Source organism: Larimichthys crocea, chromosome XIII (assembly GCF_000972845.2).
Source record: "Larimichthys crocea isolate SSNF chromosome XIII, L_crocea_2.0, whole genome shotgun sequence".
NCBI classification, from domain to species: domain Eukaryota; kingdom Metazoa; phylum Chordata; class Actinopteri; family Sciaenidae; genus Larimichthys; species Larimichthys crocea.
Genome location: NC_040023.1, coordinates 4,779,384 through 4,792,595, shown reverse-complemented (window position 1 = coordinate 4,792,595; position 13,212 = coordinate 4,779,384). Strand labels below are relative to the sequence as shown.

The following is a 13,212-nucleotide window of genomic DNA, read 5'->3' as shown; positions in this document are numbered from 1 at the left end:
CAAAATCTAAAAATATATACAAGCAAAGAACATCTGTGAGGCGAATGATGGTGTAAATGGAGTTATTAGTAATAAAAGAAAGGAACAAGATAAGATTAGATTAGATAATACTTTATTTCCCACAACGGGAAATTCACTTGTTGACAGCAAGAGCGGAAAAATAGATCAAGGAGTGAAACACAAGTGACATATTTACAAAAAGTACTAAAGTAGGAATTAAATTAATAGTATTAATAGTAATAATAGTATAAACTAAATATAAATAATAGTATTATTGCAAGAGTGTGACCATAATATAAATACATTACAAAAATAAGTGACCAGTGAAATAATATACGAGATATAAAAAATGAACAATAGAACAATAGTGTGATTCTTCTGTTCTTTAAACATTTTAAGAACTTGAAGTGGACAAGGTCTTAAACTTGAATTGGTCTTCTATCTAATTAAGTAATAGTAACAAAAAGTTTAGTAACGTTTTCAAATAGTCACTTATACGGATAGCCGGAGAGCTCAGTTGGTTCACGTGGTTTTTTTTTTTATTCTCCAGGTGGGTGGGGGGTCAAAAGTCAAGTCAACTTTATTTTTGTTCAATGCTGGCTATGTGTACAGGACATTACAGAGCATGAAAATACGTTTCTCTTATCCCAAACAGCATGGACACGAGTTAGAGTAAAAATGTATAAACATAATATATAAAAACATACAAATAGAAGTATACAATCTAAATAAGAGTACAGCAAAAACATTGTGAGGCAATATGTGTGTAAATGGCGTGATTTAGAGAGTATACTGATTATCCATGGGAATAGTTATTTCGTTTTATTACTAAACTTTTATTATCCATCAATGCGGATAGAATGCAATTGATGATGCACCGCGCAAAAAACGCATCACCAGGGGTGGGGGGAGGTCGAATCTTGCTCAAGTGTACCTATTTCTTGCCATGACGAAACGCACCTCATCACGTAGGATGAGTAGCGCTAGTATAAATCATATAAGGTACATATAGAATAACTAAGTAATTCGATTTGAAGAGTAGTGGGAACCATAACTCTAAATAGCATTACAAAAATAAAGTACCAGTGATATAAATAATAATAATAATAATAATGAAATGAAATGAATAGAAAACAAAAATGACTACAACAATCAGGTGGTGCAGGTGTGGTAAAGCTCCTTTTTTTCTTTTAAGAAATTTTAAGAACTTGATGGACAAGTTCTTAAACTTGGAATTGGTCTCTTCAATAATTAAGTATAGTACAATAAGTTAAGTAGATTACTTTTAAAGTCACTATTACCTACGGCATACCGGAGAGCTCAGTTGGGTCACGTGGTTTTTTTTTTTCTCCAGGTGGGTGGGGGAGTGGCCCCCCCCCCCCTCCTCCTCCCCCTCCTCCTCCTCCTAGGAAGAGAAGTGCGCATGCGCAACAACCGTACTTAATCTTCCTACCGGAGTTTAACGTGCAGCACACAACAAAGTGCTCGCGGAGGAGTTTAAACTACATTTAACGGCTCGTTTTCGTTGCCGGGTGTTAATTCAGGCGATGTTTGTACGTTTTATCTCCTGAAAGTTACTTTAATGACTTTATTCGGGTCAAAGGGCAGTTAGTGAGTTAGTGAAGCTAGTTCCGCCTGATGATGATGATGGACAGCGGCGACAAGTGTCAAAAGTAGTCCGGTACAAACACGTCTCCTGGATACACTTCTTCTTCTTCTTCTTCTTCTCTCAACGCGAGTTACTAAACAAAAGGTGAGTATCCTTTTGTTTTTTTAATTTAAAACCGAGGCCACAAGTGTGAGCTAACAGAGCTAACACCTGTTGCTGGCTCTGACTTGGATTAGCAGAGTGCTTTGTAATGCGCTGCTCTTTATCTTTAGCTCACAAACCGAGCTGTGACACTTTAACATTTAAAACATTTAAACACTGTAAATTAGTTTTTAGACTGTTACAGCAACGTTTATGTCCCGAGGTTTGTTCAGTCAGCACCTGTACCTGGAGCTCACCTGTCTGGTTTTAGCTTTTTGTTTTTAACACTTTACCACTGTTAAAATGTTAAATACAATATATATTATTTTATTTTAGTTGCTCTGTAATTCTCTTAACTTATTATGTTTGTATATCTACTTATTTATCTTGTGTTTTTTATCTCATTCTGTGTTTTTATTTTTATTTATTTTGTTTCTACCTCAGATAGATAGTATTTTATTCTATCTGTCTGTCTGTCTATCTGGCTGTATCTATCTGTCTATCTGTCTGTCTGTCTGTCTATCTGACTGTATCTATCTGTCTGTCTATCTGTCTGTCTATCTGTCTGTCTATCTGACTATCTATCTGTCTATCTGACTGTCTATCTGACTGTCTGTCTGTCTATCTGACTGTCTATCTATCTGTCTATCTGACTGTCTATCTATCTGTCTATCTGACTGTCTATCTGACTGTCTATCTGTCTATCTATCTGTCTATCTATCTGTCTATCTGTCTATCTATCTGTCTATCTATCTGTCTATCTGACTGTGTCTATCTGACTGTATCTATCTGTCTGTCTATCTGACTGTCTGTCTGTCTATCTATAGCATTGTTATATTACATTTTAATGACGGACACTTCAGGTGAAAACTATGCAGGAATCTTTCCTGTCAAGTTTTTCTCTGCATTCCTTTCACAGGCCGGTCTAGTACTTGTTTCAACAGGCACCCAGCGCCTTTAGTACTGATTGAAAGCTTTAGTACGCCCTATAGGACAATTCTTAGAAAAAGAGAGAGAAGACAAAAGGAGCTGCTGCAGCGTATTGTATTTGTTCTGGATACTAGGCAGCGTTGTAAATCGGGTCAGTCATGTCATTGTGCTTTGTGTGCAGATAGCTGTGGATGGTTGCGTCCCACCGGGTTTGCTGTTCGATCGGAAGAAGAGGTGTTTGGTGGGTTTCAACTCAATCTGAGGACACGGAGGTGGGTAGCATTTCTTTGGACTGAGGTTGAGAGATTGATGTTGCAGGTGATTGGTATTTGTTTTAAGGTGATTCAGGTGGTAGCAGTGGACGCCTGCCACGATTAGTGGGTGTAATCCCGCTCACAATAACACCTTCTTTGGCAGATATCCAACTGCTCTCTAGAGGATTTTTTTTTTTACCTCAGCGAAGGCGTAAGACATCCGGTCCAATTTGTAGGAAACTTCAGAGTATGTCTCTAAAGCTTAACTTTTTTAAATTGGATTTGGTTCAGAGTTAGACCATTTGTTAAGGTGCATGTACAGCAGTGATTTCTTAACATTGTAGCATGGGAATCTTTGTAGATCGAGTATCTAGCACGTATGATCTGAATGCGGACACAGATATAATGTTTTCTTGATAAATGACAGCATTGTGCAGTCTGTGCTTTCGTGTCAATTTTGAGGTAGCGGACAACCACAGCTACAGTTAAAGGTTCCTGAATCTGGTGAAACAAGCCGCGATGGTTGGTGGAATAGAAATGAGTGGAAAACAGAGATGTTTTCAGTTCAACTTGTTTGAGCATTGTGGGTCTGTGTGGGACTGAGATGTGTGTGTGTGTGTGCGCCATTGTCAGCTCGTTCTTGACAGTAGCTCATTGAGATCCACGAAGCTGGCTGCCAAACAAACTCCAGCTTGGCTCTTCATTTAGCGATTGCCAAGTCTGCAGAATGAACTTGGCCCAATGGTCGATTGTGCGAGCTCTGCTGAGCTCTGTCCCTCTTTATCCGATGAACTAGGAGTTCTTAATGAGCTAATTGGGAGCTGTGAACAAGCAGGACTGTGTAAAATCTATGAATTATCAGTGCAGCACAAGCTGAGCACAGCTGATATTAAACATTGATCTTCTTTTTTTTTTAAAGAAGAAGAAATCAAGCATGTCGGGTAGCTTGAGTATGAAATACCCCTGAAATTTCATAAGTCATTCTGGGCAACAATCCCAAGCATTATTATTGCTTTACTAAGGCAACACAATCTTTTATCGTAAATTTAGCAATTTTCTTCATTCAAACCGAGTAAAATCTTGTTTTATTTTCACGTGAATACAAACTGTGAACCCAGAGGCCGTGCTGAGCTGTTGCCGTTTTAGATCAATCAATTATTTTAATGACAAGTAGCAAGCCTGGCAGTAGGTTTACCCAATTAGCACGATACCATGTCGGCGTTTGTGGTTTACAGATCTCCGTGGAGCTTTTCAGAGTGTGCCAGAGTGTGGTTACCAATGGACTGGTTACCAATGATTTGATTTTTCAAAGCATTGTTTGAAGAAATATGCTGAAAAACTAGATGAGTCATTACTGTGAAAAGTAAGAATGGTGGTTAAGGTGAATAAAAATCCTCTTTAGAAAATAAAAAATGACCGCGGAGCTTCTAGTTTCGGGTTTAAAACATTGACTAGGATGGCTGTGATTAGCTCTGACAGCCGCGGCGCACAAAGAATGCGTCGCATCCATGTCTGGTGGAATATGTCCTTCAGCTTTGTTCAATATCAACCTGATTTTAGTAGTCTCTGTTTGTTGTTGTCATGTATGTGTTTGACATATCTTCTTCTAATGACATTGTCTGAAGCTGTTCTTGAGGAGTTACATTCCTTCTACTAAAGGTATTGTGACTTAATTCTGTAAAAAGATACAAGGGGTGAAAGGGTTCACCTCCAGAAAAATACAAAAAAGGCACACACTTACACTCGTGTGAAAGTTCTGAAATACTGCTGTTGTATCCTGTTACCAAACCTGAAAATCTGGCTGCTATTTTGCCTACTGTTCTTTAAATTGTGCTCTGCGCTCACGCTCAGATAGTCCACGTGGGCAGGATTCACAAAGACAACATGAAACCGGACATGAGGCACCTCAAAGACTATCTCCTCGTCAACCTTTGGATGCTCTGTAACATAATGGCAGGACTGGGTGTGAGCCTGTGTTTGTACGTGTTTGTACTTGTTCACGTGGTGCACTGCAGGCTTCAGCGTTACAGTGTGGAGGCTGAGTCTACTGGCTCAGCTGCTGTAGTTTGCTGGCTTGCAGGCTCACAAAGCAGTGCACATTAACTCACCTCTGTTTGTTTTGCTGCTTCACTAGTTAGTCATTGCACCGGAGTTCACTTGGGCCCGGTGCACCAGGGGGACATTTGAGAACAGAATTGGATTGCAGCGGTGCTGAACTTTATCTAGTGAATTATTTGTGAGTTGAAGTGCGTATCAACTTCTCTCTCTCTCTCTGTGGACAGGTTGGAAACAATGAATAATAAATGGATTAAGCCTTTTTTTAATGGTTGGAAAAGAAACAAATCGAGCATATCATTGTTCATTATCTCAGATTTAATTGATATTTTGTGTATTAGAGGAAATAATAGAAGCCATTCAGCTCTATCAGCTCTTCAATATGTGTCATGTTACTATTGACTATTGGTGGCACAGGGTACACTTTGTGCCACCTCTGAAGATATTCGTCTCTCCAAGTACCACCATCATGACAGCGTAGGCTGGCCCTGTTCAGCCACAGGATACAAGTTTATTCATAGTAAGAGGCTTTTTAATTGACTGTTGTTGAATCCTGAACAGACTTGGGCGCAAAAGATGTTCTCCTGATCCGTACTTCTTCTTCTTCTTCTTCTTAATATTTCACGTTTAGTGCCACCATTGCAGTGTTGTTGAACATTTTCTTTCCCCCTCCTCTTTGTGGGTGCATGCCTGCTACATGTATGACTGTGGGTACAGAGCAGAAACAAAACACTCCAGGAAATGCAAAACTTATTTCAAATTTCATGCATGTGATCTCATAGTTCAACTATTACCAGAGTATTAAGGTAGTATTAAATGTTTCTATCTTCGTGTATTTCCAGTGGACTTGATGTATCTTATTTATTGGACATTTATACAAAATTAGTAATTTACAGTAATGCCTGACCAGCACTGGATTTCTGGGGCTGATACTCTACTGAGCAAAAAAAAATTCTCTTGATACATTTTCTACACTAGTATTAGTTGTCAAGGACTTGTGACGAAGATATGTAATAGAGGCAGGATATTTGACAGCTTAACAATAAACTTTATTGTCAGTGAACTGAAACTCCAGTGGGATTTTAATAATTAAAAATAACTCTACGTTCCTCAATCAAGTCACTCTCTGGGTTTAATTACATTTTAACAATAATGTCCTGCAGTGAGCAGTTACATTATTTAAAGTGTTTTTGATTGATGGTCATTGTACCAAGGTACTGTACTGTGTATGTATTCCTGTGGACAACCTGAGCCGTAAACATACACACTAGAGTAGTGGACATCAGCCTGTTTAATGGAACATCTAAAAGGTGGTTTACGAAGTGGTGTACAGTCCAGACATGCAGCCCTGCCTGCAGCTGTTGAGCATGTGCTGTGTGTACATTCTAGCCCCAGACTTGTCAAACCAGTTGGAGTGAACCAAATCTAACCAGGCAGGGGTTGTCCTCAGTTAGAAACGTAAAACTGTCTGCTTTTTAAAAAAAATTCAAGGCAGAGTTGCTTCCTTAGTTTGCAGGTGAGATAATACGCTAACAGTTTTGTGGTGTTTTAGTCAATGGCGATGAGTATCTCCTGACAAATCTGTGCTCCAATCCACGAAAATGGCACCCGCTAAAAGCTTGACTGCTAAATGGAGCGTACTCAGCATGTTTTCAGGATAAAGTTTTGAAAAAATCCCAGCACCAAGAAGGAAGTTGACTTTGTGTCTGCCCGTGTAATGTACTTGTCCGTTTTGGATATTTTACAGGAGTGTCGTAATCGCTGCTGTGAAATTGTCTCGCTGGAAGCAGAAGTCACAGCAAAACTGCTAGGACAGCGTTTCTGGAGGATTTCATCGACAATCAATGATCTTCAATAGAAAGTAAGTTTAAGAAAACAAGAAGTTTTCTGGCTTTAACAAATATTGGCGTCTTGTACTTTTTCTTTCATCGCTATTTAATTTTGAAAGCTGAATTCACAGAGAACCTGTGCTTTATCTGTAAGAACATGGCCTAGTCCACCTGATAAGAAGGTCAAATACTTGCCTACCAGGCTACACTCTCCCTTTTCATGCTGCAGTGTACACACTGTGCAACCTATTTAGTCACACAGGCTAGGTTTTACCTGTTTGTTGTCAAAGAACTTTTCAAATTCCAAAGTGCAGCCCGATACTGCCGTTAGGACCTGCCCACGTCAACGTCACAATGCCACTGCACCTACTCATTGTAACCAATTAGAGGCATGGCTGCCATTCAAATAGTTACTGATGAAGCAATTTATCTTTATGTTTGTTCACGTCACCTGCTTATCTGTGATTGTGATCTGCTCAGCTGCTCCGTTTCGAGGCTATAGCACATTCATAATTGTTCACTTGTCAATAAATAGTTGTGGCATTGACCTGAACACAATTAAACTGCCTCCCAGATGATCATCACCATTTATTTCCCGTTTGAGGCACTTGGTTTTGAACTGTTGACAGACATGAGAGTTTGGACTGTACTCCTCTTGAGTGGGTGTCAACAGCTCTTAACAGCAGCAGGGTCTCTATCTCTCTCTCTCTCTTTTTTTTCCTCTTCCTCCAAATATATCATCTCACTGTAGTGAGTTTGGCTGAATAATAATGTTCAATGTGTGTATGTAACTTATTAGGGTTGCACCGATTGTGAAATTCTGGGCTGATACCGACGTTTAAAATAACAACTTATGGCCAATGTTTTTTTCTTTGTTACATGTAATGCAAACTGCATAATGTGGGTCTTTCTCAAAGTGTCCCAGAAGCGTCTCTAGACTCGGCTACGCCTTGAATATGTGTCTATTTTTGACGCTTGAAGCGAGCAGCACGCGTCAATCTACGCAGAGCACCTCAAGCTGGCGGAATCCAGACACAGAAAAAGCATAGAGAAGCTGGTGGATTTTCAAAATAAAAGCTACAAGAGTTACATCTCCAAAAAAAAGGGAAAAAAGAAATGTTTCTCCTCAGCACAGTGTTGTGCGACATATAATCATCGGCCCCTGCCATCGGTGACTGTCATCTTTATTTGCTGATGGCCAATGGCAGTTAACGAGGCGAACATCGGCCGATACCGATGTTCATCCCTATAACTTCATAAACAGGTTTACATTAGCGCGACACTTTGCAGCGATGCACTTATTCAAACAGAACAGTAACAAATGAAAGCTGATTATGGTCAAACACTTCTATTTTTATTAAGATTTAAGTTTAGGGAACAGCTAAGAGAACTTCTATGCTGGACCAGAGTGTGTCAATGAAGTGTGTAAGTGAGTAGAAGCTGGTTGGCTGATATTGGCATATCGCAGAAATACTCGGGACATATGTTATCCAATATGTGTCAGTATTAAAACTGTTTTTTAGTTAGGTCTAGCTAAATCTAGATCATGGACTCACTGCGAAGTTAATTCATGAAAGTGATTTACAAGCAACACAAAATAAGAGTGAGGAGAAAAAGCAGCTATTAGCGATCAGCTATAATTGTTTGACAATATAAATACGTTACCATAGAATTAACCATTTATATCTACAGACGTCGCAGGCCCTCTCCCGACCATGTTCACCATTGTGAACCACCATGTTTCTACAGTAGCCCAGAATAGACAAACCAAACACTGGCTTTATGGGACTTTTTGTGGCCACCATAGTGTCTCCTTCGCGCTAGGAAGGAGAGAATGAGGCGAGATGATGTTACTAAATGATTTAACTAAATTGGGATGATAGATGTTAAGTGTGAGAAATTTGGGACAGTAGCAGGACAAGAAAAAAGTTTATTTCAAACTCTGTGCACAGTACTGAGCTTGTTTTGCTGTGGTTGTGTTAACATTTATTATTTGTTGGTTTATTTAACAGGGACAGCGCACATTAATAATGCATTTCTGTAAAGGCACCAGAGGTAGCAAGATATATATTTTATCTGTAGTCCTTGGATCAGATGTTACAAAGTCACCCTAAAAACAAAATATACAACCAAAATCATAAAGTTATGGAGATCATATATAAACATGGAGAAAAGTTAGTAGAAACATCCTTCAGGATTAAGTTTTACTGCACTTTTTAAAACATTAAACACAGGGGCTCATAATAACACTGGTGTCATTTGTCAGGTGTGTTGATAGTCCCCTAGTGTTCGGCACAAACAACATTTCTGTGTGTGTTTACATATCTGGGTGATCTGAAAGAGGCTGCTCTGTTGCATTTGCAGCAGACGTCGTCAAAGGGATTCCTCTGTGCCTTCACTGCTGTTACCGTGAGACATCTTGAGGTCATTTGCATTATTTACATGGGAGTTCTTGATTTTAAATATGCATGAAACAGAAACACCCTGAGCATCCTGGTGTCTGGGATTGAGTAAGAAAGATCAGATTTTAGTTGAATTTTCAGCTCGAACATGAACAGGACAATCGTGTAAAACTACAGAACCCAAAGATAAATAGCTGGAACGCTAATGGTTTTAAATGAGCTGTTGGGTTGCTGTTGAAAAATGCATTTATTTAATGGTCAGAATTCCTACAGGGCAGATGTAGTTTGTAATTATATTACAATACAATGTGAAAATAAACTAGGTAAACTGGTATCCAACTCCTGAATCAGACTGACTTGATTAATGTAATGATATGATAAATGATCTGATAAATGACAAAGGTCACATGTTACCCGCCGCTCATTGAGCTCCACTGTCTACCTGTAGCAGCCCGCATTAGATTCGAATTGCCAATGCTCGCATACAAAGTAGTCTCTGGTTCTGCGCCCTCTTACTTGAATGCCCTTACACAGGCTTATGTTACCTCCTCCTCCTCCATTGAATGGCACCTGACTCTACTACCGTACGCTTAAAGCAAATCCAAACTTTTCTTGTCTGTTGTTCCCCGTCCTACCAGTTCCTATCAGAGCAGGGGGCGTCCCTCCCTACCTTTCAAAAACCTTCTGAAGGCCGAGCTCTTCAGAGAGTACCTCCGCTCCAACAACTGGACATGCTAAATCTCTTTTCCCCCTTCTAGGACACTCACTTGATTCTATGCGAGTTGTACTTATTGCCGCACTAACATGTCCTAGTCGCACTGTACCTTGATTTGTTTTGGATAAAAGTGTAGCTAAGTGACTATAAATGACAAACACTTAACAGCCATAAATATCCATTTATCTTATTACCCACTGCATGTTTCCAAAACTGTATAAATGTATGCTTTGTTGTGTAAAACAGTATTTTGTTTTCCATGTCCTCAGGTATTGCTCAAGCTCCGTCTTCATCACTTAATTTATTAAGATGATTATAGAACTCTACTGCTCACAGCGGGCTCATGTTCACCTCGTTTTTTTAAATGTCATTTTGTAATTGGTCTGTAATTTCTTAATCAGGGCAGCAGTTTTCGCGTCTCTTGCGAAAGAGCTTCTGAATGAGACCGGTTGATTTGCCTCTCAGTCGAGCAGGATTCAGAATGGATTCCTAATTAATGCTCCGTTTGGTCTTCGCTAACACAACAGAGCTTTTGTTCAGCTTCAATCTGCCCCCCATTAGCTGCAGAGAACATCCAATCTATTGAAGTGTCCTGAGAGTCACTCATTGATTTTCTGAGTAATAATGGACACTCGAGTCTTCGGTGATTGGAATAACTTTTGTAAGTTCCAGTAAAAGTTTGTTCAGCTGTGAGTTAGGCTGGATTGTTTTCTGAGTGATTTACAAGTGAGGCGTGTTCATTAAAGCATGGTTCACATCAGGGTGGATGAATTATTGGTTGATAATATGAAATTAATATTATTAGGTGTTATTCTAATAATTATAGCCAATAAATCAAACTTATCTCACTCAAACTCAACTGAAACCTATCGCTGATAAGTCGATAATAATAATTTATTATTATTGAGGAGTTTATTAGTCTTTATGTTCTCTGAAAGTGTGTCCAAGTTTTGATCTACTTCACCAGGAAAAAAGAAAAGAACAATAGAAGAGTCACATCTGTTCTTTGTTTTAGATTTGGCTCGATGTGAATAAACTACAAGTTATGAACTTTTTAAAATACAAAAATGTGAAATTATCAGTTATCTTGTCAGTACTAACCACGAGGACAGGTAATAATCGGTTATCGTATACATACACTTCATCCGTGAAGGAACTCTTTAGATTATTGATATCTGTCTTTCATAACGATCCCATTTTTTTTGTTTGTTTCAGGAGCTGCTGACTGCTGAGTTTCGTACATTGTGATGGAAAACACTGGTAAGAAAAACTCTCTCTCTCCATTTTTGAATTATTGATACTGCAAGAAAAAAGTATTGAATTTGTAGTTTTATTATTTTATGTTTGCCATTCTTTTTCAGTGTTATTACACTGGATACATATGTTTTTGTGTCAAAGACCTAAGACAGACTTTAGAAAACTATAACTCGAGGTTGAAACGTGTGTATATGTTGGCTGCAGTGAGACTGATACTATCATGATGACAGAAAGTGGTGAGTCAACAAACAAAGTGTTAGGTTATGAAGCTGTCCCATTAAGGGGTTGGACCTGTGACGCATTGCACCGTTGACACTGCTGCTATCTGATTGGCCCTCGCCCAGAGGACACACCTGTAGGTTAGCAGAGCCGGTTTCTCTCACTGCCACTCATGGCCTTGTGTCTATTTCACCACTGACCTCGATCACTGACGACCTCGGCACACCACGTACACACTGGCCCAGAGGATCTTTGTTCCCAGGCTGAGCCGTTATAGTGTATTCGCAACGTCTGTGGGGGAAATACCAGGGATGGCTGTTCAGTCTGAATATATTTGTGAGTAAACTGGCTTTCTGTCTGTCGTTGGGTATTTAATGTAAAGATTTAAATTTCAGTTCCTTTTATATATTTTACTGTCCTTTTTTTTAAAAGTTCGTTTAAATAATAGCTACAGCTTGATTGAGACGATATTTAAAGCATATTAACAGTTACCGCTTTGGTCCATTTGAAATGCCAAGACAGGCCGGACATTGCTTCATGACCACTTTTTATGGGCCATGGCAGGAACAGATTAAGGAGGTTTGATCTACTCATCCCTGCCTGGCCTCGTGGCCAAGCAGTAAAAATAATCTGGACTTTCTCATCTGCTCTGTTCTATAAGTTGATAAGGTGTTTCTGACATGAATGCATGGCTGCTGAGCAAGTGGAGCGCTTCACATGTCCTTTGTGTATTTTGATCCGGAAAGGGCATCCAGCTCATATTCTCGTGTTACATTATGTTAGTGTTTGTGTGTTTTGGAGTTGTCAGGATGACATGGTGCGATAGTATTTTTGTGAGTCATCAAATTGATGATTCATGGACTCGTGTTTAAAATAAAACCAAGCAAACAAAACGTGTTTGTCTCCATCTGCTGCTGCTCTTGGGAAAGAGTGAATAATGTCAGGCCCATAATTAGTGAGAAGATTGTCGTAGGTTGTGATCCCTGTCTGTTTACAAATGACTTCCAGGATTGCTATCTTAATTATCATCCTTGTCCCAAAGGGCCGACTTGTGGTCGTGCATTCCTCACATTCCTGAGTCCTCTGCGCTCCCATGCTGCACTGCTTTAATTGGACTGCAGAGGGAGCAACAGCGGTGAAGCATGGAAACTCATCACAAAGCTTCCTATGACAGATAGTTTGCTCTCTTGCTGCTTATCAACTTTTCTTTTAAAAAGTTTTTTACATTCTAACGAAGTAGCAGGTGCATATTACAATTTATGGAAAGCTTTTAATCCCCCATCTGCTGTGGAGAAATGTTTAAAACCGGTTATTACATTGCACCGTCTCGCCTTTTTGAGATCACTCTCTGTCTGATTAGCAGGAGGAAAGATGCTTAACATCTTCTTTTCCTACGTTCCACTTTTATCTCTTGCTTGCACGGAGGAGCTCCTCCAACTCCCACACACTGATTACATGGCAGCTAATCACAAAGTGCTCTGATAGGAATGACACCGATTGCCTGGCTTGCCCCTCTTTCTGTCCAGCATGACGATGTACAGTATGTCAGATTAAGGCCTCTGGAGATGTTTTTTGTTCTGTGTTTTGGAGCTTTACTCGATGATTTTTCTTTCTAAAATCAATTATGTTGTAATAAAAATAGGTGTAACCTAAGGGCGATATAGTCGAGGAATAGTTTCAGGTGTGGCTGTAAAACGTAGTGGCTAATATCTCAGAAAAGTGTACTCAGTTTGCACATGCATTTCATAGTTTTAAAAGGACAATCCCTGGAGAGTCATTGGACACCTCCGCTGTGTCACTT

At 39.4% G+C, this 13,212-nt stretch overlaps 1 protein-coding gene across 5 annotated transcripts in view; it reads left to right on the top strand.

Moving 5' to 3' along the window:
* phactr4a (phosphatase and actin regulator 4a) overlaps positions 1-13,212 on the top strand; it is a 31,888-nt gene that overhangs the window by 1,078 nt on the left and 17,598 nt on the right. Inside the window, exons 1-4 of one of the 5 annotated variants that reach the window (XM_019258488.2) lie at positions 1,432-1,753; positions 2,862-2,952; positions 6,737-6,850; positions 11,151-11,195. In XM_019258488.2, the coding sequence (XP_019114033.2) occupies positions 11,183-11,195 (13 nt within the window). In that variant the 5' untranslated portion in view covers positions 1,432-1,753; positions 2,862-2,952; positions 6,737-6,850; positions 11,151-11,182. Of the gene's footprint in view, positions 1-1,431; positions 1,754-2,861; positions 2,953-6,736; positions 6,851-11,150; positions 11,196-11,599; positions 11,748-13,212 lie in introns of those variants that run through there. The other 4 variants (XM_027286426.1, XM_019258496.2, XM_027286427.1 and 1 more) reach the window with 4 other exon arrangements.